At 40.6% G+C, this 24,726-nt stretch overlaps 1 protein-coding gene across 1 annotated transcript in view; it reads right to left on the bottom strand.

Annotated features, from left to right (window-relative positions):
• Nucleotides 1-24,726, bottom strand: part of LOC147361869 (ATP-binding cassette sub-family C member 4-like) — a 368,491-nt gene that overhangs the window by 160,053 nt on the left and 183,712 nt on the right. The window contains exons 12-13 of the mRNA XM_086328626.1: nt 15,252-15,346; nt 14,940-15,026 (exon numbers count right to left, since the gene is read on the bottom strand). Of these exons, the coding sequence (XP_086184752.1) occupies nt 14,940-15,026; nt 15,252-15,346 (182 nt within the window). The remainder of the gene's footprint in view (nt 1-14,939; nt 15,027-15,251; nt 15,347-24,726) is intronic.

Below are 24,726 nucleotides of genomic sequence, written 5' to 3'. Positions count from 1 at the left end.
ATTCATCAGCAGCAAACCTGAATCCAGCTCTGTTCAAAAATTCTACAAACCAGTCCAGTGAAGGAGGCACCAACAGCTAGGTTTTTTTTTCCTCAAAAAACTCATCAATTATTTACACATTTGATGATAATAAACAACTGACCAATACTGAACAACTAACTGAACTAAAATACTATTTCATCACTATACAGGAATGGGAGAAGAGGAATCTATGTCATTTAAAACTCTTTATATTTTTCTCAGGCAGTTTTCTAAGTGATTGTTTATGATTTATAATGTACATAGTAACAACAACAAATTAATAGACTCTTGGTAACCTTTGCCAGAGTGCATTTTCTAGACACTTCTTCCCAAATAGCATTAGACAGAAAATGAATGCTAATGTGGCCTCCATATGTCTCTGCAACATTCCATCCCAACCAGGAATTAAACGTTTCATTTGAACCAAAAACTTTCTGAATATGAAAATGAAAGATGAGAGTCCAAATGGCCCAAATTAGAGGAAATAATCCAACAGCTCAAGACACACAATTCTCTTAGCCAAGATCCCCCCAAACTATCCAAACTTAAGTATTTTTTTTTCACAGCAACCCCCTCAAACTGCCCCTACATTTTAAATGCAGACCCCAAGGAACTCAGCCCCAGTCTCTTCCTACAGCGTCCACAACCCCTTCAGAGAAGTGAGTAGCCAGGTCCGAGGCCCCAGTGAGCATGGGCAGGGCTCCAGGCAGGTACTCTGAGTGCCCTGCACCCTCACAAAGCAAATCTCAGGAACATGGGCCAGAGCTCAACCTGCTGAGTGAGTCAGATGGAGAACCTGGAGGCAGTAGACTGCAGCTCAGTTCCATCAGACAAGCCACTAAGCCTCAGTTTCTTCATCTCAGAACAACATCAATGACAATCACATGTTCTGAGAAATCTAACCACCCATCTGCTCAGTAAATGCCAGCTCCCTTCCCCACTCCTCCCTAACCACAAGTGGTCATATGCTTTGGACTCAGAATAGAAAAACTCTGAGGGGACACTCTGGACACAGGGTCTGTGATCAGAAAGAAGACCCTGGGATGCAGACACATTCAGCATCGTTTCATTAATTCCAAACAGATTTATTTTTACCTTTTGACATGTCTTAGTTCAGCTTTTGAACATAAGTTTCTTGACTGAGTAACCCCATCTCCAGTTAGTATTAAAGTTTTTCACGGAATTGTTGTCAATTAGTCCATAAGTCATGTCCAACTCTCTTTGACCCCATGGACTGCAGCACACCAGGCTTCCCTGTCCTCCACTGTCTCCACAGTTTGCTCAAATTCATGTCTATTAAGTCAATGATGGTATCTAACCATCTCATCCTCTGCTGCCCCCTTCTCCTTTTGCCTTCAATCTTTCCCAGTGTCAGGGTCTTTTCCAATGAGTTGGCTCTTTGCATCAGGTGGCCAAAGGATTGGAGTTTCAGCTTCAGTATCTGTCCTTCCAATGAATATTCAGGACTGATTTCTTTTAGAACTGACTTGTTTGACCTTTTTGTAGTTCAAGGGACTCTCAAGAGTCTTCTCCAACACCACAGTTCAAAAGCATCAATTCTTTGGCGCTTAGTTTCTTCATAGTCCAACTCTCACATCCATACATGACCACTGGAAAAACCATAGCCTTGAGTAGACAGACCTTTGTTAGCAAAGTAATTTCTCTGCTTTTCAATATTGTATCTAGGTTGGTCATAACTTTTCTTCCAGGGAGTAAGCATCTTTTATTTTCATGTCTGCAGTCACCATCTGCAGTGATTTTGGAGCCCAAAAAATAGTCTGACACTGTTTCCAGTGTTTCCCCATCTATTTCCCATGAAGTGATGGGACCAGATGCCATGATCTTCATTTTCTGAATGTTGAGTTTTAAGCCAACTTTTTCACTCTCCAATTTCACCTTCATCAAGAGGCTTTTTAGTTCCTCTTCATTTTCTGCAATAACGGTGGTGTGATCTGCATATCTGAGGTTATTGATATTTCTCCCAGCAATCTTGATTCCAGCTTGTGTTTCTTCCAGCCCAGTGTTTCTCATGATGTATTCTGCATATAAGTTAAATAAGCTGGGACGTACTCCTTTTCCTATTTGGAACCAGTCTGTTGTTTCATTTCCAGTTCTAACTGTTGCTTCCTGACCTGCATACAGGTTTCTTTTTTTTTTTTTTTTTTCTTTTTTTAAATATTAATCACTTTTATTGAAGAATATTAAATGAAAAATAAAATTCAGCACTTCATTATACAAATCAATAAGTTTAAAAAGTTATGCAGTAGCTTACCATCATCAGAGTCATGGATTGGAATATTTTCATCATCCCCCCAAAATTCCTTGTACCCCTTTGCAGTGAGTCCCTTCCTCTCGTATGCCAGCTTCCTGACCTGCATACAGGTTTCTTAAGAGGCAGATCAGGTGATCTGGTATTGCCATCTCTTTCAGAATTTTCACAGTTTATTGTGATTCACACAGTCAAAGGCTTTGACATAGTCAATAAAACAGAAATAGATGTTTTTCTGGAACTCTCTTGCTTTTTCCATGATCTAGCAGATGTTGGCAATTTGGTCTCTGGTTCCTCTGCCTTTTCTAAAACCAGTTTGAACATCTGGAAGTTCATGATTCATGTACTGATGAAGCCTGGCTTGGAGAATTTTGAGCATTACTTTACTAGCATGTGAGAGGAGTACAATTGTGCAGTAGTTTGAGGATTCTTTGGCATTGCCTTTCTTTGAGATTGGAATGAAAACTAACCTTTTCCAGTCCTGTGGCCACTGCTGAGTTTTCCAAATTTGCTGGCATATTGAATGCAGCACTTTCACGGCATGATCTTTCAGGATTTGGAATAGCTCAACTGGAATTCCATCACCTCCACTAGCTTTGTTCGTAGTGATGCTTTCTAAGGCCAACTTGACTTCACATTCCAGGATATCTAGCTCTAGTTGAGGGATCACACCATGATGATTATTTGGGTCATGAAGATCTTTTTTTGTACAGTTCTTCTGTGTATTCTTGCCACCTCTTCTTAATATCTTCTGCTTCTGTTAGGTCCATCCCATTTCTGTCCTTTATCGAGCTCATCTTTGCTTGAAATGTTCCCTTGGTATCTCTATTTTTCTTGAAGAGATCTCTAATCTTTCCCATTCTGTTGTTTTCCTCTATTTCCTTGCATTGATTGCTGAGGAAGGCTTTCTTATCTCTTCTTGCTATTCTTTGGAACCCTGCATTCAGATGCTTATATCTTCCCTTTTCTCCTTTGCTTTTCACTTCTCTTCTTTTCATAGCCATTTGTAAGGCCTCCCCAGACAGCCATTTTGCTTTTTTGCATTTCTGTTCCATGGGGATGGTCTTGATCCCTGTCTCCTGTACAGTGTCACGAACCTCATTCCATAGTTCATCAGGCACTCTATCTATCAGATCTAGGTCCTTAAATCTATTTCTCACATCCACTGTATAATCATAAGGGATTTGATTTAGGTCATACCTGAATGGTCTAGTGGTTTTCCCTACTGTCTTCAATTTACGTCTGAATTTGGCAATAAGGAGTTCATGATCTGAGCCACAGTCAGCTCCTGGTCTTGTTTTTGCTGACTGTATAGAACTTCTCCATCTTTGGCTGCAAAGAATATACTCAATTTGATTTTGGTGTTGACCATCTGGTGATGTCCATGTATAGAGTCTTCTCTTGTGTTGTTGGAAGAGGGTGTTTGCTATGACCAGTGCATTCTCTTGGCAAAACTCTATTAGTCTTTGCCCTGCTTCATTCTGTATTCCAAGGCCAAATTTGCCTGATACTCCAGGTGTTTCTTGACTTTCTACTTTTGCATTCCCGTCCCCTATAATGAAAAGGATATCTCTTTTGGGAGTTAGTTCTAAAAGGTCTTGTAGGTCTTCATAGAACCGTTCAACTTCAGCTTCTTCAGCATTACTGGTTGGGGCATAGACTTGGATTACTGTGATAGTGAATGGTTTGCCTTGGAAATGAACAGAGATCATTCTGTCGTTTTTGAGATTGCATCCAAGTACTGCATTTCGGACTCTTTTGTTGACCATGATGGCTACTCCCTTTTTTTCTGAGGGATTCCTACCCGCAGTAGTAGATACAATGGTCGTCTGAGTTAAATTCACCCATTCCAGTCCATTTCAGTTCGCTGATTCCTAGAATGTCGACATTCACTCTTGCCATCTCTTGTTTGACCACTTCCAATTTGCCTTTATTCATGGACTTGACATTCCAGGTTCCTATGCAATATTGCTCTTTACAGCATCGGACCTTGCTTCTATCACCAGTCACATCCACAGCTGGGTATTGTTTTTGCTTTGGCTCCATCCCTTCATTCTTTCTGGAGTTATTTCTCTACTAATCTCCAGTAACATATTGGGCACCTACTGACCTGGGGAGTTTCTCTTTCAGTATCCTATCATTTTGCCTTTTCATACTGTTCATGGGGTTTTCAAGGCAAGAATACTGAAGTGGTTTGCCATTCCCTTCTCCAGTGGACCACATTCTGTCAGACCTCTCCACCATGACCTGCCCGACTGTGGGATAGCTACCCCGTGAAAAGCCCTAACCTAAGACACTGCCAGGCATGCTCACAGAACAAAGGACTGAGCAGAGCTAGCTGGCTGTGGACCAGCCCATCCCCCACCAGAGAAAGGCAGGCGATGGCAGCCAGAGCCAGAAGGGTGCAATCACAGCTCAAGAGAGGCATCCTATACCAAACTGCAAGCAGACTTTTTTGCTAACCAATACTTCTTGGGATTCTGGATGGTCGACATCTGCCAGGAGGGTCGCAGCCAGAGATTAGCTCCCCAGAAGCGACACACAGCACACCTGAGAAGGCACGCCCATTGTACACCCAGAAAACCGAGCGGCTGGGATGGGGGAGGGGATAAGCCACAGCCTTCAACTGGGGAAGACTATGCGCGCCAAGCACCCAGTCACCTGAGCTGCTCAGACCTGGGACGGGAGCAAAACACACGCCCAACCAAGTCTGCACCTTTGTGGAGTATCTGAGAACCTGAACCTGAGCAGCTTAGACCTGGGAAGTGCATGCAAACCAGGGCCCGCATCAGACAGTTCCCAGAAGAGCAACCTAGAGTCTGAGCAGACTGGAAAAGCACACACACTGTGAGCGGGGACAAACCCAGTGTGGCTGAATCACTATGAGCACATGCTAGTGATATTTGTTTGCAGTGTTCCTCCCTCCCCAAAGCACGACTGAATAAGCAAGCCTAAAAAAAAGTGACCACCATCACGCCCCTTGTGTCAGGGCGGAGATTAGACACTGAAGAGACCAGCAAATAGAAGAAGCTAAAATAAACAGAGGGAACTGCTCTGGAAGTGACAGGTGCAGTCAATTAAAATCCTACAGTTAGCACCGACTACATAGGAAAGGGCCTATGGCCCTTGAGAAGTACAAGCTGGACCAAGGATCTATCTGAGAATGAACTGAACCCACACTGACTGCAATAGCTCCAGAGAAAGTCTTAGATATATTTTAACTATTGTCATTTTTTTAATTTAAAAAATTATTTTATTTTATTTTTTTGATTTTTAAGTCCCCATTACAGCTTTAATTGTCATTTTTATAACCTACTATTACCTTGAGAAAAAAAAGACCCTATTTTTAAAGCAAACTTTGTATATATATATTATAATTTTTGTGACTTTTTTAATATTGTAATTTTGAGAATCTAACCTCTAGTCTAGATTTTTAATCTTTGCTTTTTGGTATTTGTTATCAACTTTGTACCTTTAAGAACCCAGTCTTTAACTTTGGGAGCGAGATCACTGGCCTGATTGCTCTCTCCCCCTTCTGACTCTCCTTTTTCTCCAACAGGTCGCCTCTATCTTCCCCCTCCCCCTTTTCTTCTCTACCCAACTCGAATCTCTTTGTGTGTTCTGGGCTGTGGAGAACACTTAGGGAACTGATTACTGCCTGGATCTGTCTTTCTCCTTTTGATTCCCCCTTTTATCCTCCTGGCCACCTCTGTCTCCTTCCTCACTCTTCTCTTCTCTGTTTAAGTCTGTGAACATCTCTGAGGGATCGAGACTGTGGAGAGCACATAGGAAAGTGATTACTGGCTCACTTGCTCTCTCCCCTTTTGATTCCCCCTCTTCTCCTCCTGGTCACCTCTTTCTCCCTCCTCCCTCTTCTCTTCTCCATGTAACTCTGTGTACCTCTCCAGGTGTTCCTCACTGTGGAGAAACTTTTCATCATTACCCTAGATGTTTTATCATTGGTGATGTATAGATGGAGAAGTCTTGAGGCTACTGTAAGAATAAGACTGAAAACCAGAGGCAGGAGGCTTAATCCAAATCCTGAGAGCACAAGAGAACTCCTGACTCCAGGGAACATTAACTGATAGGAGCGCATCAAACACCTTCATACCTACACTGAAACCAAGCACCACCCAAGGGCCAACAAGCTCCAGAGAGAGACATACCACGCAAATTCTCCAGCAACACGGGAATATAATCCTGAGCCTCAATATACAGGCTGCCCAAGTCACACCAAACACACTGACATCTAAAACCTCATTACTGGACACTTCATTGCACTCCAGAGAGAAGACATTCAGCTCCACCCACCAGAACACCGACACAAGCTTCCCTAACCAGGAAACCTTGACAAGCCACCCGTACAACCCCACCCACAGCAAGGAACCTCCACAATAAAGAGGAACCACCAACTGCCAGAGTACAGAAAGGCCACCTCAAACACAGCAATATAAACAAGATGAAAAGGCAGAGAAATACCCAGCAGGTAAAGGAACAGGATAAACGCCCACTAAACCAAACAAAAGAGGAAGAGATAGGGACCAAACCAAACAAAAGAGGAAGAGATAGGGAATCTACCTGATAAAGAATTCTGAATAATGATAATGAAAATGATTCAAAATCTTGAAAACAAATTGGAATTACAGATAAATAACCTGGAGACAAGGATCGAGAAGATGCAAAAAAGGTTTAACAAGGACCTAGAAGAAATAAAAAAGAGTCAATATATAACGAATAATGCAATAAATGAGATAAAAAACACTCTGGAGGGAACCAACAGGAGAATAATGGAGGCAGAAATGAGGTATAAGATAGAATGGTAGAAATAAATGAATCAGAGAGGAATCAGAAAAAGGAATTAAAAGAAATGAGGACAACCTCAGAGAGCCCTGGGACAATGTTAAACACCCCAACATAGAATCATAGGAGTCCTAGAAGAAGAAGACAAAAAGACAGACCATGAAAAAATACTTGAGGAGATAATAGTTGAAAACTTCCCTAAAATGGGGAAGGAAATAATCACCCAAGTCCAAGAAACCCAGAGAGTCCCAAACAGGATAAACCCAAGGAGAAACACCCCAAGAAACATATTAATCAAATTAACAAAGAACAAATATTAAAAGCAGCAAGGGAAAAACAACAAATAACACACAAGGGGATTCCCATAAGGATAACAGCTGATCTTTCAATAATGGCAAGACATACTTAAAGTGATGAAAGAAAATAACCTACAGCCCAGATTACTGTACCCAGCAAGGATCTCACTCAAATATAAAGGAGAAATCAAAAGTTTTACAGACAAGCAAAAGCTGAGAGAATTCAGAACCACCAAACCAGCTCTCCAACAAATGCTAAAGGATCTTCCCTAGACAGGAAACACAGAAAGGGTATATAAACTCGAACCCAAAACAGTAAAATAAATGGCAATGGATCATACTTATCAATAATTACCTTAAATGTAAATGGGTTGAATGCCCCAACCAAAAGACAAAGACTGGCTGAATGGATACAAAAACAAGGCCCCTATATATGTTGTCTACAAGAGACCCACCTTAAAACAGGGGACACATACAGACTGAAAGTGAAGGAATGGAAAAAGATATTCCATGCAAATAGAAACAAAAAGAAAGCAGGAATAGCCATACTTATATCAGATAAAATAGACTTTAAATCAAAGGCTGTGAAAAGAGACAAAGAAGGACACTACATAATGATCAAAGGAACAATACAAGAATATATAACAATCATAAATATATATGCACCCAATATAGGAGCACCACAATATGTAAGACAAATGCTAACAAGTGTGAAAGGGAAAATTAACAATAACACAGTAATAGTGGGAGACTTTAAGACCCCACTCACACCTATGGATAGATCAACTAAACAGAAAATTAACAAGGAAACACAAACTTTAAATGATACAATAGACAAGTTAGACCTAATTAATACCTATAGGGCATTTCACCCTAAAACAATGAATTTCACCTTTTTCTCAAGTGCACACAGAAGCTTCTCCAGGATAGATCACATCCTGGCCCATAAATCTAGGCTTGGTAAATTCAAAAAAATTGAAATCATTCCAAGCATCTTTTCTAACTACAATGCAGTAATATTAGATCTCAATTACAGGAGAAAAACTATTAAAAATTCCAACATATGGAGGCTGAACAACATGCTGCTGAATAGCCAACAAATCACAGAAGAAATCAAAATATGCATAGAAATGAATGAAAATGAAAACACAACAACCCAAAACCTGTGGAACACTGTAAAAGCAGTGCTAAGGGGAACAGTCATAGCAATACAGGCTTACCTCAAGAAACAAGAAAAAAGTCAAATAAATAACCTAAATCTACATCTAAAGCAACTTGAAAAGGAAGAAACTATGAATCCCAGGGTTAGTAGAAGGAAAGAAATCTCAAAAATTATGGCAGAGATAAATGCAAAAGAAACAAAAGAGACAAAAATCAACAAAACCAAAAGCTGGTTCTTGAGAAGATAAATAAAATTGACAAACCATTAGGCAGACTCATCAAGAAACAAGGGAGAATAATCAAATCAACAAAATTAGAAATGGAAATGGAGAGATCACAACAGACAACACAGAAATACAAAGGATCATAAGAGACTACTATCAGCAACTATATGCAAATAAAATGGACAACTTGGAAGAAATGGACAAATTTTTAGAAAAGTACAACTTTCTAAAATTGAACCAGGAAGAAATAGAAATCTTAATAGACCTATCACAAGCATGAAAATTGAAACTGTAATCAGAAATCTTCCAACAAACAGAAGCCCAGGACCAGACGGCTTCACAGCTGAATTCTAGCAAAAATTTAGGGAACTAACACCTAGCCTACTAAAACTCTTCCAGATAAATTGCAGAGGAAGGTAAACTTCCAAACTCATTCTATAAGGCCACCATCATCCTAATACCAAAACCTGACAAAGATGCCACAAAAAAATATAACTATAGGCCAATATCATTGATGAACATAAGTGCAAAAATCCTTAACAAAATTCTAGCAAACAGAATCCAACAACATATTAAACAGATCATACATCATGACCAAGTAGGCTTTATCCCAGGAATGCAAGGATTCTTCAATATCCACAACTCAATCAATGTAATATACCACATTAACAAATTGAAAAATAAAAACCATATGATTATCTCAATAGATGCAGAGAACGCCTTTGACAAAATTCAACATCCATTTATGATAAAAACTCTCCAGAAAGCAGGAATAGAAGGAACATACCTCAACATAATAAAAGCTATAGATGACAAACCCTCAGCAAACATTATCTTCAATGGTGAAAAATTGAAAGAATTTCCCCTAAAGTCTGGAACAAGACAAGGGTGCCCACTCTCACCACTACTATTCAACATAGTTTTGGAAGTTTTGGCCACAGCAATAAGAGCAGAAAAAGAAATAAAAGGAATACAAATTGGAAAAGAAGAAGTAAAACTCTCACTGTTTGCAGATGACATGATTCTCTACATAGAAAACCCTAAAGACTACACCAGAAAATTACTAGAGCTAATCAATGAATATAATCAAGTTGCAGGATATAAAATCAACACAGAGAAATCCCTTGCATTCCTATACATGAACAATGAGAAAACAGAAAGAGAAATTAAGGAAACAATTCCATTCACCATTGCAATGAAAAGAATAAAATACTTAGGAATATATCTACCTAAAGAAACAAAAGACCTATATAGAGAAAACTATAAAACACTGGTGAAGGAAATCAAAGAGGACACAAATAGATGGAGAAATATACCGTGTTCATGGATTAGAAGAATCAATATAGTGAAAATGAGTATACTACACAAAGCAATCTATAGATTCAATGCAATCCCTATCAAGCTACTAAGGGTATTTTTCAGACAACTAAAACAAATAATTTCACAATTTATATGGAAATACAAAACGCCTCAAATAGCCAAAGCAATCTTGAGAAAGAAGAATGGAACTGGAGGAATCAACCTGCCTAACTTCAGGCTCTACTACAAAGCCACCATCATCAAGACAGTATGGTACTGGCACAAAGACAGAAATATAAATCAGTGGAACAAAATAGAAAGCCCAGAGATAAATCCACGCACCTATGGACACTTGTCTTTGACAAATGAGGAAGGAATATACAATGGAGGAAAGACAATCTCTTTAACAAATGGTGCTGGGAAAACTGGTAAAACCCCACTTGTAAAAAAATGAAACTAGAACACTTTCTAACACCATACACAAAAATAAATGCAAAATGGATTAAAGATCTAAACGTAAGACCAGAAACTATTAAACTCCTAGAGGACAACATAGGCAAAACACTCTCCAACATAAATCACAGCAGGATCCTCTATGACCCACCTCCCAGAATACTGGAAATAAAAGCAAAAATAAACAAACAGACCTAATTAAAATTAAAAGCTTCTGCACAACAAAGGAAATTATAAGCAAGGTGAAAAGACAGCCTTCAGAATGGGAGAAAATAATAGCAAACAAAGCAACAGACAAAGAATTAATCTCAAAAATAAACAAGCAACTCGTGCAGCTCAATTCCAGAAAAATAAACGACCCAATCAAAAAGTGGACCAAAGAACTAAATAGACATTTCTCTAAAGAAGACATACAGATGGCTAACAAACACATGAAAAGATGCTCAACATCACTCATTATCACAGAAATGCAAATTAACACCACAGTGAGGTACCAACTTACGCCAGTCAGAATGGCTGCTATCCAAAAGTCTACAAAAATAAATGCTGGAGAGGGTGTGGAGAAAAGGCAACCCTCTTACAATGTTGGTGGGAATGCAAACTAGTACAGCCACTATGGAGAACAGTGTGGAGATTCCTTTAAAAACTGGAAATAGAACTGCCTTATGACCCAGCAATCCCACTGCTGGGCATACACACTGAGAAAACCAGAATTGAAAGACACATGTGTACCCCAGTGTTCATTGCAGCACTATTTATAATAGCCAGGACATGGGAGCAACCTAGATGTCCATCAGTAGATGAATGGATAAGAAAGTGTGGTACATATACACAATGGAATATTACTCAGCCATTAAAAAGAATACATTTGAATCAGTTATAATGAAGTGGATGAAACTGGAGCTTACTATACAGAGTGTAGTAAGCCAGAAAGAAAAACACCAATACAGTATACTAATGCATATATATGGTATTTAGAAAGATGGTAACGATAACCCTGTATGCAACAGCAAAAGAGACACAGATGTATTGAACAGTCTTTTGGATTCTGTGGGAGAGGGCGAGGGAGGGATTATATGGGAGAATGGCATTAATACATGTAAATTATCATATGTGAAACAAATTGCCAGTCCAGGTTTGATTTATAATACAAGGTGCTCAGGGCTGGTGCACTGGGATGACCCAGAGGGATGGGATGGGGAGGGATTGGGAGGGGGATGCAGGATGGGGAACACATGTACAGCCATGGTAGATTCAAGTCAATGTATGGTAAAACCAATACACTATTGTAAAGTAAAATAAATTAAGTAATTAATTAAAAAAAAAAGAACTGGGTCCTCTTCTCAGGCTCCACACACCAGCCCAGCCTGCAGGCCCCCAGGGCATTTCCTGCCCAGCCCTGGGCACAGGGAACTTTCCAACTTCAGTGAAAGCCTCCAGCTGCCACTTCTGCTTTCACTCAGCACTTACTATTCTGTATTAAAACCCTCTAAATGTCAAGAAGCAATAGTTAGAACTGGACATGGAACAACAGACTGGTTCCAAATCAGGAAAGGAGTATGTCAAGGCTGTTTATTGCCACCTTGCTTATTTAACTTGTATGCAGTGGGCATCATGAAAAATGCTGGGCTGGATGAAGCACAAGCTGGAATCAAGATTGCAGGGAGAAATATCAATAACCTCAGATATGCAGATGACATCACCCTTACGGCAGAAAGCAAAGAAGAACTAGACAACCTCTTGACAATGAATGGATAAGTGAAAGAGGAGAGTGAAAGAGTTGACTTGACAAAAGTGAAAGAGGAGAGTGAAAAAGTTGGCTTAAAACTCAACATTTGGAAAAAGAAGATCATGGCATCTGGTCCCATCACTTCATGGGAAATAGATGGGAAAACAGTGGAAATAGTGACAGACTTCATTTTGGGGAGCTCCAAAATCACTGCAGATGGTGACTGCAGCCATGAAATTAAAAGATGCTCACTCCTTGAAAGAAAAGTTATGACTAACCTAGACAGCTTCTTAAAAAACAGAGATGTTACTTTGCCAACAAACGTCCAGGTAATCAAAGCTATGGTTTTTCCAGTAGTCATATACGGATGTGAGAGTTGGACTATAAAGAAAGCTGAGCACCGAAGAATTGATGCTTTTGAACTGTGGTATTGGAGAAGACTCTTGAGAGTCCCTTGGACTGTAAGGAGATCCAACCAGTTCATCATAAAGGAAATCAGTCCTGAATATTCATTGGAGGGACTTATGTTGGAGCTGAAACTCCAATACTTTGGCCACCTGATGCAAAGAACTGACTCATTTGAAAAGACCCTGATGTTGGGAAAGATTGAAGGCAGGAGTAGACGGGAATGACAGAGGATGAGATGGTTGGATGGCATCATGAACTCAATGGACATGAGTTTGAGTAAACTCTGGGATTTGGTGATAGACAGGGAGGCCTGGCATGTTGCAGCCCATGGGGTCACAAAGAGTCGAACATGACTCAGTGACTGAACTGAACTGAGCTGCTGACCTTTTCCCAGCCCTCTGTCTTAACAAGCTCCATGTAGAGACAGGTTCCTTACAGGCAGGAATGAGAGCTGAGCATCCTGGTCTCCCTTAATACTGACCAGTGTAGGTCCTTCCCTTCTCATGGCTGACCATCTTGCTTTGTAAACTAAGAGGTTTTGTGCAATGACATCTCTAAGGGCATCGATCTCAGGGCACACAGCAGGGCTTTAATAAGTGCAGCTGGAAGGACTTGTTGGCTTCACCAAGGTGAACAACAGCAAGATGGAGTAGATGTGAATGCTGCTTCAGAAAAAGAAAGTTTGGGAGACTTTCAAAAAGACCCATCTAGACTCCACCAGAGGTCTCGGTGAGCGTGTATTAGGACACATTATACACAGAAAAGCATCAGAGTCTTTCTACCTCAGGGATTCAGTTGTCAAACAAGAACTACCAACAACTAAATCCAGACACAAAGAGTCAGATTCTAGATACCTAGTTTCAAATTCAAGTTAACCCTACATTGTGGGTCTAAGTATTCATTCTACTAAGCATCAATGAAGCAATTTTAATGTTTGAGGCCATATGCTGGTGAGGAATAAATCACTTTGAAATTCTTGATTTTAGTAAGAATTTCAAACCAATGGAATGACAAGCAAAATAAACCAACAAGGCCTTTCCACAGAAGCCATATACCAGTACTAAAAACTTGGCTTCTAATGGGCCTTGAACAAATGATGGAGGAAAAGAACTGGCAGCCAAGTAGTAGGTCACCTAGTCCCATTCTCCAATTTAAAAAGCATGCATCCCTCTGGGTCAATCCCAGTGAGGGATGGGATGGGGAGGGAGGTAGGTGGGAGAGGGGTTCAGGATGGGGAACACATGTACACCCGTGGCGGAGTCATGTCAATGTATGGCAAAACTAATACAATATTGTAAAGTAATTAGTTTCCAATTAAAATTTTAAAAAATGAGTCAAAAAAAGATACCTCTAAAGTGTTACACAGAGGAAAAAAAAAAAGAATGAGAAGGTGAGGAGAGGAGAAAAGAGATGTCAGGCAGAGGGGACGGCATGAGCCAAGCACTGGAGGTGAGTTTGGGACCAGCATGGATGACTGGGGGAAGTCTGAGGTCTTGTGCCCTGGACAACTTTAAGAAAAGGCTATGTCTAAATCACCAGGCTGTGCGTATAGAACATGTGATGCCAGAGGCAGGGTGAGCCTCCTGTAATTTCACAAGGTCACTCTAGACTCAAGATTATGCAGAACATTTCCCCCTGACACATAAACAAAAAAAAAAGAAGAAGAAGAAGAAGAAGAAGAAAAAAAAAAGCATGCATCATCTTTCTTCTTTTTAAATATTTATTTATTTATTTAGCTGCATCAGGTCTTAGTCATTTCATGCAGCATCTTTTGTTGCGATGCAGACTCTCAAGCTGTGGTGCGCAGGCTCTGGAGCATTCAGGCTCAACAGTTGTAACACATGGGCTTAGTTACTCCATGGCATAAGAGATCTTAGTTCTCCAACAGGGATAAAACCCATGTCCACTACATTGCAAGGCAGATTCTTAACCACTATACCACCAGACCACCCTATTCATTGTCCTTCTTATCCCTGGTGTCTGGATTCAGCAACTACAAATAGCAGGGGGAAATCTGCCATCTATCCCTCACTGCCTAAAGCACAGACCCCACTGTCCTCCACACAGTGGAAGCACCTGCTCTATTTTCCTGTCCTGACCTCAGCATGATGCAAAATTTCTCTATGATGGATCTTCTGTGAGGGGAAGGGAGGGGAAAGAGAGATACCAGGCAGAGTGAGCTGAGTCTCCCAAAGTACAAAGGCTTCCTTGAGCTCTCTTTCCTGATCTGTACAGAGTTCCTGGAAAGCAGAAATGATAGACAATAGGAGCAAACTCACTGTTTGAACAAGTGCCTGCTGACTTCTGCATCCACAGCACTGAGTGGATCATCCAGGAGGTAGATGTCTGCATTCTGATACAGGGCTCTAGAAAACGTAGAGAGACATCAGGAGAGGACACTTTACACTCCCTGAGTCTCATCTCTAAACCGAGACAGTGTTCAAAAACTCTTTATGTTCATTCCAAGAGCCTAGGGAAAGAGCCAAGACCCTGCTTCACACAGGCCCACCCGGTGAGCGGGGTCTGTGTGCTCATGTCCACTAGGAGCCATGGAGAAGGAGGGGCAGGATGACAACTGAAGTGCCATTTACCTGGCGAGGCTGACCCGGGCTTTCTGCCCCCCGCTCAGTGTGGTTCCTCGGTCTCCTACGACAGTTAGATCTCCATTCTCCAGAAACTGTAAATCCTACATACAGAGAGAAAAGGGAAAAAAACAAAGAATTGAAATGTGTTGTCCTCCTGCCATCTTAGCCCTTCAGCGTTAGTAATTCATACAAGTGTTTGATCAGCAGCAGTGTGCTTATTTTTCATAGCAACTAAATTGTAACTTTGAACATTAAAAAAAAAAAAAACCTTCTCAGGGCTTTTAATGTGTTTTCATTCTATATTTTTTTCAGAGCATTTATGCATTTAACCATTATAACAGGTATTTATTGAGCATCAACTATATGGCAGGCATCATTCTGGGCACAAGAATTCAGCCATGAGGAAACAAATGCTCAGAATTTCTTTCCATGGAGGGAGACGGATGATATAGAAAATTAACCTGAGCACAAGTACTGAGGACAGGAAGGAAAAGGAAGCCGGGCTCAGGCAGATAGGGAGTAAAGGGGGGAAGTGAGTCCACATTGGGGTGTGAGGGCTCTGCTCGGAGAGGGTGTGAGCAGATCTGGGGTGGGGAGGGGCTCAGGCAGACCTGGAGGGGCTGCTCCACACAGAGGGAGGGGCAAGTGCAGGGGCCACGGGGAGATGCCCAAGGGGTTCAAGACAAGCAAGGAGGCCAGGAGAGCAGAGCAGAGTAAGAATGAGGGGAGTGAGGGTGGAGACAGAGCAGGAGGAGCCTGGGGTCACTTCAATAAAGAAGTAAGGGGAGTATTGACATGGTCTGAGATTTTTAAGAAATCAGTCCTGCCCTTTGTGGAAAACAGACAATAATGGGAGAAAGGTGAGGGCAGTACAAGTGAGGAGGCTACTGGAATAATCTAGGTGAGAGATTACAGTGGCCAGGACCAGAGTGGAAGCAGCAGGAATGGAGAGAGGGGATCACACTCCAGACACACTTGGAATGTGGAGTCTGGAAGACCTGCTGACGGGACAGGTGTGGGCTGTAAGAGAAGAGGACTGTGGTGTCTGGGGTGAGGAAGGGGAAGGACAGGGTCTCCATTTACTGAGTTGGGGAAGATGGTGGAGGCAGGTTTAGGAGACTTCTCTTGTGGACAAGCTAAGATGACCTCCCAGTGGTGTCACAGTGCAGCTGGGCATGCAGGTGTGAAGGTCTGTGCTAGAGACACAGGTGTGAGAGCTGGTGGCCCAGGAGGTGAAGGCACTGCTGCTACTGCTGCTGCTGCTGCTGCTGCTGCTGCTGCTAAGTCGCTTCAGTCATGTCCGACTCTGTGCGACCCCATAGACGGCAGCCCACCAGGCTCCCCCATCCCTGGGATTCTCCAGGCAAGAACACTGGAGTGGGTTGCCATTTCCTTCTCCAATGCATCAAAGTGAAAAGTGAAAGTGAAGTCGCTCAGTTGTGTCTGACTCTTAGCAACCCCATGGACTGCAGCCTACCAGGCTCTTCCATCCATGGGATTTTCCAGGCAAGAGTACTGGAGTGGGGTGCCATGGTGAAGGCACAGGTCTTACTTTATCAAGGAGTAAATGTGTCTTAAACAAAACATTTTACTGATCTCAGCCTCAGCTTCCCATGCTCTCTGAAGAGATAATACCTGACCTGTGTCTTCCACAGTGATACTTAAGGCAAGTGGTAGACTGATGAGATCAGTACAAGAAATGGAAGCAGAAAAAAATAAGCATATGAAAAGATATTTGACAGAAATGTCATTAGGAAATTACAAATCAAAACAACAAGATACTACTATATACCTATTAGACTGGCTAAAATTCAAAACATTGAAAACACCAAATGTTGAAGAGGGTGTGGAGCAACAGGAACTATAATTCATTACTAACGGGATGTGAAATGGCATAGCCATTGTGGAAGATATTATGGCACTTTTTTTTACAAAGTTTAACATGGGGCTTACTACATGATCTAGTAATCATTCTCCTAGATATTTGCCCATATGAATTGAAAATTTATGTCCACACAGGAACCTATACCTTAATACTCATATCAATATCTTTCATAATTTCTAAGAACTAGAAGCAAGAAAGATGGCCTTCACTAGCTGCATTTAGAAACAAACTGAGGTGCAACCATACCACGGGATATTATTTAGCAATAAAAATGAATGAGTTATCAGGCCATGTGTGGAAATCTTAAATGCATTTGACTAAATTAAAGAAGCCAGTCTGAAAATGCTTCATTATGTATGATTCTAACTCTAAAACACTATGAAAAAGGCAAACTATAAATACATGAAAAAGATCAGTGATCACTAATGGTTGAGTGAGGAGGAAAGATGAAGATGCAGAGCACAGATTTTTAGGGCAGTAAAACCTCTGTATGATACAGTACTAGCGAATGTATGACATTACGTATTTGTCAAAACCCATAGAAATGTACAATAAAAAATGAACTTTAATGTAAAGTGTGGATTTTAGTTAATAATAATGTGTTGTTTTGGGTTCATCTATTGTAACAAATGTACCACACTAATGCAGATGATAATAGTGAAAACTGGGGGAGGGGTAATCAGAAGATGGAGTGTATGGGAACTCTTCAGTGCCTGCTCAATTTTTCTATAAACCTAAAACTGCTATAAAATGAAGCATAAAAAAAAAAAAAGATGGAACAGTCTGCATGAAAAATCAAAGGGAAAGAAACAGTGTGCTCAAGGGACACCAAGCAAAACTGCTGGACTAAGTAGATTCTTGTTCATGGAAGCAGGAAAAACTCAAAGCTAAGAAGTATATGAAGTTTCAACTTGAGAATCTGGAAATCTATCAAAAGTTATAATTTTACATTATTTAAGAACTAAGTAGACAAATCAGAGTATCTGGTGGGGGTTGGGGGGGAGATAATAAGAACATCCCCAAATGACAAGATAACAACCAAAGTTTATGTTACACAGCATTATATTACAAATCTTAGATTGCCTGTAATTACCACTGGACAGATCCTGGCACAGACAAACAGAGTTTGGGGGAGTTTGTTATCTACTAAACCCATCAGGCATCAATCTATGATGCCCAGCAGTACCTGTCTGCATATAAAGCCCTCTTTTGTCTCTACTTTAGCAAATTTGGGGAGAAAGCACATGGCACAGTAGGGTCTCCAGGATAAGAAGTTGTCTGATCTCCCTAAGTCTCACTTTCCTTTTCTACAGAATGTGCTGCAGAAACAAGAGTCACTAAACTCAATGATGCTGTGAGAATCAAAACACACATATGAACACCCTCCATAAATAAAAAAAAGGACATGAATTGATTGTAACTTGCTATTGGTGACTGAGACCTATTTTCACATCAAGCCAACAATGGGACCCTGCTCATAGTCTGGATCACAATATGCAAAGCATGTGACCAAAAGAAAAAGAGATTGTCTCCATCATAACCCTCCCTGACAGCCACAAAGACATACAGGCACACAGGTTCCCTGCTCATTCAAAGCTTAAACTGGAGTGCATCCAATGAAAGGCAGCAATAGCTCTGTTGTGGAAATTCATTATTGCACCTTCTTTCTTTGTGGAGCTCAGAAATTATCATCTCATGCTTTTGGCTTTAGAGAAAAACAACAGGCCATTTTAAGATAGGTTCCCAGCCTCACACACACACACACACACACACACACACACACACAACTGTTTACCTGGCTTCTGTTTCACTGTTGACAGTCTTCACAAACTGTTCCACTTAGCTTTTATGCTTTGATTTTATGTTGTTTTCATTTCTTTCTCAAAAGAGCACCACATTGTAGCACAGCAATCTCAACCATGCTCTAGAAAAGGCACCTGAATCCACTCCTTCATTTAGCACAGTCAGAGCATAAGATGCAAGCACTCTCTCTCCAGATCTGGTGGGAGGACTTTGAGTGCCTCCTTGACTCTGACAATTTAGTTCAGTTCTCACCAACTCCCAGAGCTTGCTCAAACTCATGTCTGTTAAGTCGGTGATGCCATCCAACCATCTCATCCTCTGTCGTCCTCTTCTCCTCCTGCCTTCAATCTTTCCCAGCATCAGGGTCTTTTCAAATGAGTCAGCTCTTTACATCAGGTGACCTAAGTATTGCAGTTTCAGCTCCAACATCAGTCCTTCCAATGAACACCCAGGACTGATCTCCTTTAGGATGGACTGGTTGGATCTCCTTGCAGTCCAAGGGACTCTCAAGAGTCTTCTCCAACACCACAGTTCAAAAGCATCAATTCTTTGGTGCTCAGATTTCTTCAAAGTCCAACTTTCACATCCACACATGACCACTGGAAAAACCATAGCTTTGACTAGGTGGACCTTTGTTGGCAAAGTAATGTCTCTGCTTTTTAATACGCTATCTAGGTTGGTCATAGCTTTTCTTCCAAGGAGCAAGCGTCTTTTAATTTCATGGCTGCAATCACTATCAGCAGTGATTTTGGAGCCCCAGAAAATAAAGTTACTCACTGTTTCCCCCATCTATTTGCCATAAAGTGTTGGGACCAGATGCCATAATCTTCTTTTTTTGAATGTTGAGCTTTAAGCCAACTTTTTCACTCTCCACTTTCACTTTTGTCAAGAGGCTCTTTTGTTCCTCTGGGATTTCTGCCATAAGGGTGATGTCATCTGCATATCTGAGGTTATTGATATTTCTCTCTGCAATCTTGATTCCAGCTTATGCTTCATCCAGCCCAGCATTTCTCATGATATACTCTGCATATAAGTTAAATAAACAGGGTGACAATATGCAGCTTTGATGTACTTCTTTCCCAATTTGGAACCAGTCTATTATTCCATGTCCAGTTCTAACTGTTGCTTCTTGACCTGCATACAGATTTCTCAGGAGGCAGGTAAGGTGGTCTGCTATTCCCATCTCTTGAAGAAATTTCCACAGTTTGTTGTGTTCCACACAATCAAAGGCTTTGGCATAGTCAATAAAGGAGAAGTGGGTGCTTTTCTGGAACTCTCTTGCTTTTTTTTTTGATGATCCAACGGATGTTGGCCATTTGATCTTTGGTTCTTCTACCATTTCTAAATCAAGCTTGAACATCTGGAAGTTCATGGCTCACATACTGTTGAAGCCTGGCTTGGAGAATTTTGAACATTACTTTGCTAGAATGACAATTGCTCTGACAATTATTCATGGACAAACCAAGATGGGAAAACAATTTCAAAGGATTTGAAGTAAAATCCAAGTCAGGTTAATTCCCAGCCACCATTTTCAGATTAGGTTAAAGGGAAAAGCCTGAGTTGAGCATATATTACAGTTCCTCCCACTGACAGGAAGGTGTTCTTATTCACGTTATTTTCCTCGAAGTTAAATTTAACCAATTCTCACTGAACAGCAGACACACACACTAGAGGCAAACTAGGAAATGGTGCTGCTGATTCTTGATGCCATCCATCCAGAAGAACATGAAGAGCCCTTCAATGATGGTGGAGACTTAGTGTAGAAACACCACACAGTAGACTGTTGAAACTGTTAATGAGGCCCTGACAGAGGAAGGCTGGGTTCCAGAGTCAAACGGCGGATGTCTTGTCTTTCTTACAGCTTTTCTTCCACTTGGAATCGCCCTTCCTCTCACATCCTGTCAATATCCCGCCCATCTTGCCAGGCTCAGCCAAAACACACTCTCCCATGAACCCATCCTGGACTCATCTCTTCCTACGGGTTTCCTAAAGTTCTACTTACATCTCTCATCTCTCATGAAGAACTGTCTTATTCTGGTCCATCATTTGTATACATGCACAAGGTGTCTCTCAGCTCCTGGAGGGTAAGATCTGTGGTGGACCCCGATGCTGTTTATCTCTAATCCTCACAACAAGCTATACAGGAAGTACTGGCCCCATTTCACACATGAGGAAACTGAGACTAAGTGAGGTCACATCACTGCTCTGAGGAATGCCTTTACATAATGTACTATGTACAGAGCACCTACATAAATATAAACTTAAATAATGGAAGTTAAATATTCAAATACCTTCTTTCTTACATGTCATATTTTATGGATGTGTTTTACCAAAAACTTACTGAGCTTAAAATTAACAGCTAATTTTTTTCAAAATTATTCTAACATTTATAAAGTGCCTGTTATGTCCCTAGCAATCAGGTGCTTTAAAATCTCTCCTGCATTTCATCCTCAAAACAACATTATGAGGTTAATAGTATTATTACCTCTATTTTACAGATGAAGGATCATGCACCTAGTGAACAGAGAAACAGACTCAATTCCTGAGCCTCTGACTCCTGGGCCTTGAAGTTGATGTCATCAGTCTGAATTGATCTTGCCACTGTGATTACTTCATTTCTCCCTATTTTATCATATTAATAGAAATGTTTTCAGCTCAATGAACTTAAATGTTACTTCAATTAAATCTAGTATAATATATGATGTTGTAATTAACATATGTAATACAAGAAAATTTGCTCTTTTTACTGCTCCCGGATTTGGGGGCAGTGGGGTTAGGGAAAACAGTGAGGAGACATCTTCATTTATATGTATGTATATTTGTAGAGAAAAGGGCTATAATAGTAAAAATAGCTACCATTTACTGAAACACTGGCATGTTTGCATTCCACATGCATGGCCTGTAGCCTTTACAATAATTCCACCTCTCCTTGCATTCAATAAGAAAATAAATTGAGATAAACACCCAGAGTTAACAACTAAGATTGTTTCTCTCCAAAAGCCAAGCCTTTTCTACTACACATACAGTTTCTATAACTACAGGTCAAAATAGTTCTAGAAACCCCTATTATCTATGGAAGTATTATGCCCGCCCACTGATATAGGGATTCAAAAAAAGATAAGCAAAGAATCTCATTAGGTGGTTCCCAGGTGTAAAAACCTTGCTGACCCCTTGCTAATCATAGTCACAGATGACATTTCAGAGCAGTAACAAAACCTCCTGGATACCCTCTGATCCAGAGTCCTTGTTTTACTGCAGATACATCAGAGGTCCAGGCAGGTAACAGGACATGTCCAGAGTGACAGTGAGCAAGTGACAAAGCTGGGGACAAGACTCTGCTCTCTGATCCCTCCCTTCCTGCCAGGGAGGAAATGGACACAAGGGGCCCCAACTCCATAACCCAAACATGCAGAAAACAGGAGAGCAGTCCGTGTTTATAAACACCACATCACATACAGAAGATCACTTGTTTCTCTCCAAAAGCCAAGCCTTTTCTTCTACACATACAGTTTTTATAACTACAGGTCAAAATAGTTCTAGAAACCCCTATTATCTATGGAAGTATTATGCCCGCACACTGATATAGGGATTCAAAAAAAGATAAGCAAAGAATCTCATTAGGTGGTTCCCAGGTGTAAAAACCTTGCTGACCCCTTGCTAATCATAGTCACAGATGACATTTCAGAAACCGGTCCTGCAGGTCCCCTTCCCACCAGGGTCTGTGCTGCACACATGCCCTAGGCTGGGTGAAGCCCCAGGACACCTCCCACATTACTGGTCCAGTCACCCCATGTGGCTGCAGCAAAGCATCAGCTCCCATGGGAAATACTGAATGACAGCCACTGTCCCAGTACCTGCTCTTCTTCAGAGATGCTCAAGTTTGGGGCAAAAGATAATGCTGAGCTTTACCAGAAAGGCAAGGTCATAAAAGAAACAGCTGCACAGTGGCCTGGGTCTTTGGAGCCTGATCTGGACATCAAAAACTCAACTTGATTAAGGTAATTATTAACCTGTTTCTTATGAAATGCCTGAAATCTATTTATTTCCCATCCCACTTGCATAAATCACCCAATTTTTTAAATAAGTTGTTCCTTATAAACTTCCTCAATTGAAAGGTAGCATGGCACTGTGGAGTCTAGAGTGCTGCTGAAACAGCTCTGAACCTGAGCTGCCAGTATTGAGGTGAGTCATTTCTTCTCACCAAGACTCAGTTTTACCAACTATAAAATGAGGTGGTAACATCAAAGACACTGGTAAAAGATTCATAACTCGTATTTTTTTTATGTATGTACATGTGTGCATGTGTGAGTGATACACAGAAAGCAGATTGGCACATGGACTCAATAAATGAGAGCTATTGTCTCACTGTCTTACATTTGCTTTCCCTCTTATTTTCTTACACAGTAAGTATGTCATTTAATAAAAATCTAGTTCATTACTGCTAACGACATCATTTCTGCAAAAGCACAATCATCCATTAACAATAACCCAGGAGAAAGAAATAAGACAGTTAAACAAGCAATTTTGTTTGTCCACATCATCATAAAATGGTACTCACCTGATATAATCTATGAAACTCAAGCCATTGCTCAAGCAAAATTACTATTTCCTCAGAAAGTGGGTCTGAAGCCTTCAACCCCACAACTTTGAAAGTCTGTCCCATCCTTTTCTTCACAATATAAAAGAAATCAGATGTCCAGACTGCACTGAGTAGACCCCAGGGGAAGCCCTTTAACACTGTTATTCACTGATTTTTCTAACCCAAGAGAGTAACATAGTATTTACCAGTATTTAAATTTTTCTTTTTTTTTTTTTTTTTGCCAAATGATATTCTCCTATCAGGTAGGTTTAGTTTTCATTATTCACTAATTTATACCCCAATATACAGTTAAACATTTCATCTTGCCATTTCCTGTGAAACTCAGTGCCATTCCTGAAAACAACCTCTCCAAAGTAAAAGATGCAGTATTAAAAGGAAATGTTAAAGCATTTGATTTTCTTTAAAGAATAAACTACAAGTCAAAAATGAAGTGGAGAGGGAAACCTAGAGACTGAAATGGAGCAAGAAGGCATCAACCAAGTACAATGGACAGACGTCATACAGAGTCTGATTTCAACAATGGTGAAGGAGATTCCTCAATGATATGATTAACAACATGTAAACACAGATTAGGAGAAAATAATAGCAAACGAAGCAATTGACAAAGAAGTAATCTCAAAAATATACAAGCAGCTCATGCAGCTCAATACCAGAAAAATAAACGACTCAATCAAAAAATGGGCCAAAGAACTAAACAGACATTTCTCCAAAGAAGACATACAGATGGCTAACAAACACATGAAAAGATGCTCAACATCACTCATTATCACAGAAATGCGAATCAAAACCACAGTGAGGTACCATCTTATGCCAGTCAGAATGGCTGCTATCAAAAATTCTACAAACAATAAATGCTGGAGAGAGTGCAGAGAAAACGGAACCCTCTTACACTGTTGGTGGGAATGCAAACTAGTACAGCCACTATGGAGAACAGTGTGGAGATTCCTTAAGAAACTGGAAATAGAACTGCCTTATGACCCAGCAATCACACTGCTGGGCAATCACACCAAGGAAATCAGAATTGAAAGAGACACGTGTACCCCAGTGTTCATCACAGCACTGTTTACAATAGCCAGGACATGGAAGCAACCTAGATGTCCATCAGCAGATAAATGGATAAGAAAGTGTGGTACATATACACAATGGAATATTACTCAGCCATTAAAAAGAATACATTTGAATCAATTCTAATG

This window comes from Bos grunniens, chromosome 12 (assembly GCF_055505025.1).
Source record: "Bos grunniens cultivar Pamir isolate PY7600 chromosome 12, Bosgru_T2T1.0, whole genome shotgun sequence".
In the NCBI taxonomy this organism is placed as follows: Eukaryota; Metazoa; Chordata; class Mammalia; order Artiodactyla; family Bovidae; genus Bos; species Bos grunniens.
This window is presented reverse-complemented; position numbering and strand designations above follow the sequence as displayed.